Source organism: Dipodomys ordii, unplaced genomic scaffold (genome assembly GCF_000151885.1).
Source record: "Dipodomys ordii isolate 6190 unplaced genomic scaffold, Dord_2.0 Scaffold48, whole genome shotgun sequence".
NCBI lineage: Eukaryota > Metazoa > Chordata > Mammalia > Rodentia > Heteromyidae > Dipodomys > Dipodomys ordii.
The window spans coordinates 711,772-717,524 of NW_012267264.1; the positions used below are offsets into that span (position 1 = coordinate 711,772).

Here is a 5,753-nt window from a genome sequence, read left to right on the forward strand (position 1 = left end):
CACAGCGCCACTTTCGGCTTTTTTCTTTTTGCTTATGTGGTGCTGAGGAATTGAACCCAGGGCCTCAGGCATGTAAGGCAAGCGCTCTACCACTGAGCCACCTTCCCAGCCCCTAAAATAAAAGTTTAATGACAAGAACAGAACTAGTAGCCTCATGTAAAAAAGACTTCCAAGATGTGGAAGATCTCTATCCAAAATGTTGCCTTCAACCCCTTGAGTTTTGTACCTTTTGATAATTGTCTTATTTGTTTCAGCTCTATGGAAACAAATTCTACTTTGTATAAACTTGTGGGATTTTGTTAGTACTTTAGGGTCTCCAGTGAATAAACTTAATCTCCTTTTAAAACTTTCATCCTTCTTGTATATACAGACTTTTTGTCGGTGGTTAGAGAATTCTTTGAAAGGTTTGCCAAAGGAGACAACTGTGGGAGCTGTCACAGTGACACACAAACAACTTACAGATTTCCACAAGCAAGTCACTAGGTGAGTCATGCTGGGGTCTATAAAAGGAGCATGAACAGCAGCTGAGGTATATAGAAAAACTATCTGTTTCTTTAAATGTCTTGTAAATTCAATTTAGTATCTGTTTGGCCTTGCATTGCACAAATTGGCACAAAAAGCCAGTCTGAGAAATCCCCATGTTATATATAGTCATATCACATCTACATATGAACTAACTGGCTTAAAGGTAAGTGAAGGCAATGGGCAGCTAGCTCAGTACCCTTTGGGGGATCTGTCTATGTCTCTTTAAGTCCTTAGGTCTCATCTGGCTTCAGGAATGAAGAGTGCAAATGCCTGAATTAGGTGAAGCACTGGCTATAAACCTTAAAAAGTAACGGTGACTGAAGTAAATCCAAGTACTTTTCCTATGCCTAGAGTTTTTTTTTAATTCTAATTTCAAAATTGTGTAAATGAAATACCACTCTGGTAATATAGGTCCATAAGGCCCATGCTGACAACTCTGGATCAAAGCTTAGTTAAAATGTTAAGTGTGAGTATTTTTTAACTATGAACATACAAACAGTTTAAACAGTTAACATAGTCTTCTGATCATCTCTATAAAGATGTTCCTTGATTCATTTCCTTTTAGTGCCTCTTAGTAGGTTTACTTTAGAATATTTTCAAATTTTCAATATTATTGATAAGATCAAGGTATAGTGAGACTTTGGTCCTTGGTATACATACGAGTTTAACCATGATATTTTACACATTAATTGGATTAACTCCTCCTCTGTTTTTTCCTGACCCACATTATTTTCAACAGCATTCCCTGGTGCTATCTTTATACACATACAAAACTTATTTCAGTATTATGTACATATACATACACACATCATTCTCTTTCCTGCTCCTTGTATCTAAAGTTTAGAATTTTGGCTAAATTTGAGACAATGACTCATATTCATATTGTTGTGGGAAGATATGTCAACCAAAGAATGAGCATTGTGAGGGGAAAATGGAAATATTCTAATTGACCATCAATAGGCCATGGTCAAATAATTCCTAAGATGTCTATACTAGTAAATAGTAACTTACACACACTGATACAGAAAACTACCTAATATATTGTAAAGAGGGAAGAAAAACATCTTGACATTTTCTTGTGTGCCAGTCTTGGAACTTGAACCTTTGCTCTTTTGTTAACAACTGGCTCTCTACCACTTGAACCATCCTCTAGTCAAGCATATTTACTAGTAAGTTGAAGATAGTATCTCTCTCTCTCTTTCTCTCTCTCTCTACATACATACATACATACATACATATATATACACACACACACACATACTCGCATAGCTTTTGGTGGTTTTGTTGTTGTTTTGTTTTTTTGATCATGGGCTTGAATTTTTTTTGTTTTTGTTTTTTTTCCCCCTTCCCTCCCTTTTTTTTTTTTTTTTGATCATGGGCTTGAACTCAGGGATTAGGTGCTGTCCCTGAGCTTTTTCACTCAAGGCTACTTGAGCCTTGCTCTGCTACTTTGAGCCACAGCTCCACTCCAGTTTTCTGGTGGTTAATTGGAGATTAACCACAGATTTTCGTGCCTGGGATGACGTCAAACCACAACCCTGAGATCTCAAATTCCTGAGTAGCTAGGATTACAACCATGTATCACTGGCGCCCAGCTTAGACTTTTTTTTTTTACTTGGCCAGCTTTGAACTGCAGTCCTCCAAGTCTCAGCCTCTTGAGTAGTTAGGCTTATAGGCATGAGACACTCAGTTAGCAACTATTTTCAGATGTTGTGTTAAGACTTTTAATTGTTGTGACAAAATATCTGAGAAAACAACTTGAGAGGAAGGATTTATTTAGACTCATGGGTTCAGTCCATGGTTGACTGGCTCTTGTTTCTCGGCTGTGGTGAGACACAACATCATACAGAAAGGCAGAGTTGCTCACCTAATGAGTACTCTCTGGGAGTAGAAAGAGCAGGGACAAAATACACTCTTTCAAAGACCTGCTTTCCTTCATCCAAGCCCTACCTCCAATAACCCATTCAGCTGGGAATTCATTGGATTCACCCATTGATGAAATCAGAGCTGTCATGCGATTTAGTCCCTCACATTAGCACCATAAGCTTGATGGTATCTTCCACAAATAAGTCTTTTGTTGGTGGTGCTGGTGGTGCTGGTTATCATTGTCCTAGGGCTTAAACTGTGGGCCTGGGCACTATCCCTCAGCTCTTCACCTCAAGGCTAGCACTCTACCCCCTTGAGCCACAGCACTACTTCCAGTTTTCTGGTGGTTTATTGGAGATAAGAGTCTCATGAACTTTCCTGCCTGAGCTGGCTTTGAACCATGATCCTCAGATCTCAACCTCCTGAGTACCTAGGTTACAGGTGTGAGCCACCAGAGACTGGCAACAAATAAGCTTTTGGGGTGGAGGGCACTTAATACCCAAACTACAACAATTCAGTAGTATTAAGGTACTATGCAGCCAATATTTTTACCTTGCAAAACTGAAACTGTACCCATTAGCATGGTTCCCTATTCTCCCTTTCACACATCAGCAATTACCATCCTACTTGAAGATTCTTTGAATGTGATTACCCTACAACCTTTTATGGCTTATTTCATTCACCATAATGTTTTTCAGAGTTTATACATGTGGTACTGTGTGTAAGAATTTCTTTTTTATCCATTCTTGTTGCCTTTGCCTCTGTCTCCCAAGTGCTAAGATTATAGAAGTGCACTACCACATTACCTTATTTATCCAGTCTTTAAAAAAAATATTGTCCAGTCTTTTGTTTGTATACATTGAGGTTGATTCCTTCCCTTGGCTACTGTGAAAAATGTTGCTATAAACACATATACAAACATCTATGAAATCCTGCTTTCATTTCTTTTGGATTTACATTGAGAAGTGGAGTTGTTAGATGATGTAGCAAGCCTTTTTTTTCCCCCTGTCCTGGTGTTTGAACTCAGGCCTGAGCACTGTCCTTGAGTTTTTTACTCAAGGCTAGCACTATTCTTTTTTTTTTTTTCCTTTGGGGGGGGGGATCCGTTCGTGGGGCTTGAACTCTGGGCCTGGGCGCTGTCCCTCACCTCTTCAGCTCAAGGCTAGTGCTCTACCACTTGAGCCACAGCGCCATTTCCGGCTTTTTTCTTTTTGCTTATGTGGTGCTGAGGAATTGAACCCAGGGCCTCAGACTTCAGAGCAGTATCCTTAGATCAGACGAGATCGGGCACGTTCAGGGTGGTATGGCCGTAGACAGCAGTATCCTCAGATAGCCTTCTGAGTAGCATGGTGGTGTGAGCTATCAGTGCCTAGCTATGACCCTATTTTAAAAATTATTTTGAGGAACCATTTTCCATAGTGGCTGAACCATTTTAAAGACCCTCCAGCATTGTACTTGGTTTAATTTTACCATATCCTTGCCAACACAATTGTTTTAGGTGCTAGAAATTTTGTTGTGCTTTTTTTTTTTTTGTCTGTTTTATAGACAGCCACCATAACCCATGAAGCTACATATCTTACTGTGGGTTTGACTTAAAGTTCCTTAATAATTAGTGATCTTTAGTATTCTTGCATATATAGATTATTTAACTACGTATCTCTTATAGAAAAATAGTTCTTCAAATGATAAAGATAAATAGTTTTTTGTTTTATTTTTTGCTGATGGTTCTGGAGCTTGAAACTCAGGGCCTGGGCACTGTCCTTGAGTTTTTTTTTACTTAAGCCTAGCACTCTACCTCTTGAGCCCATAGTCCACTTCCAGCTTTTTGGTTGTTAATGGAGATAAGAGTCTCATAGACTTTCCGGCCCTGGCTGGTTTCAAACCACAATCCTCAGATCTCTTGAGTAGCTAGGATTATAGATGAGATCTACCAGGGTCCACTCCCCTGATGATTTTTAAATTGAGGTGTTTTTTTTGTTGTTATTGAGTTATAGGAGCTGCTATGTCTTTGGTATATTAATTTTTTTATCAGGTGATTTGCAAACATTTTCTACCATTCTGCAGGTTGCCTTTATAGTCTGTTACATTCTTTGGTTTTGTGATTACTTTGTTTTGTTTTCTTGCAGGTCCTGGGTTTAAACTCAGGGCCCACTATCCCTGCTTCTTGGAGCCACAGCAACAGTTCCTGCTTTTTGGTAGTTAATTGGAGATAAGATTCTTATAGACTTTCCTGCTCTGGCTGACTTTAAACCTTAGGGAGTGGTGTTTTTATTTATTTTTTATTTTTTTGCAGTTAAGAATTAAATCCATAACATTGTGTGTTGTAAGGCAAGCACTCTACCCCTGGGCAATATCATTAACCCCTGAAATTTGATGTATATCCTGGCTTATCTGTTTTTACTTTTGTTGCTTGTATTCTTTGTCACATCTAGGAAATTACTGCCATATCTAATGTCCTAAGTTTGTAACCTAGGTTTTCTGCAAAGAGTTGTAACTTTTTTTTTTTTTTTTGGTCGGTCGTGGGGCTTGAACTCTGAGCCTGGGCACTGTCCCTCAGCTCTTCAGCTCAAGGTTAGCACTCTACCACTTGAGCCACAGCACCACTTCCCGTTTTCTGGTAGTTAATTGGAGCTAAGTGTCTCATAGATTTTTCTGCCCACGCTGGCTTTGAACCATGATCCTCAGATCTCAGCCTCCTAAGTAGATAGGATTACAGGCGTTGAGCCTCTGACACCGGCCTGAGTTGTAACTTTTTATAACTTTTTTTTTTACTTATTTTTTTGTATATGATTAGGTAAAGATCCAGCCTCCTAGCCAGTGCCAGTGGCTCACAAATATAATACTAGCTACTCAGGATGCTACAATCTGAAGATTGTGGTTCAAAGCCAGTGTGGGCAGGAAGGTCATGAGACTCTTTTATCCAATTAACCACCAAAAAGGCTGTTAAGTGGAGGTTTGACTGAAGTGGTAGAGTGACAGCCTTGAGCACAAAAGCTAAGGGATGGTACCTAAGCCCTGAGTTCAAGTTCCAACACACACACACACACACACACACCACCTAGCTTCCTTTTACATGTGGATACACACACACACACACATACACACCTAGCTTCCTTTTACATGTGGATACACACATACACCCCTACCTTCCTTTTACATGTGGATATCCAGTTTTCTCCACACCTTGAAAAGACTCCTTTCTCTATTGAATGGGGACACACACACACACACACACATAACACACCCTCCTTTCTCTATTGAATGGACACACACACACAATGGACACACACTATGGACACACACAATGGACACACACACACACCACACCCTCCTTTCTCTATTGAATGGACACACACAATGGA

The 5,753-nt window shown here is 39.6% G+C and overlaps 1 protein-coding gene across 1 annotated transcript in view; it reads left to right on the forward strand.

Moving 5' to 3' along the window:
- Tnpo3 (transportin 3) overlaps window positions 1–5,753 on the forward strand; it is a 115,693-nt gene that overhangs the window by 99,708 nt on the left and 10,232 nt on the right. Inside the window, exon 19 of the mRNA XM_013019903.1 lies at window positions 371–483. Within this exon, the coding sequence (XP_012875357.1) occupies window positions 371–483 (113 nt within the window). The remainder of the gene's footprint in view (window positions 1–370; window positions 484–5,753) is intronic.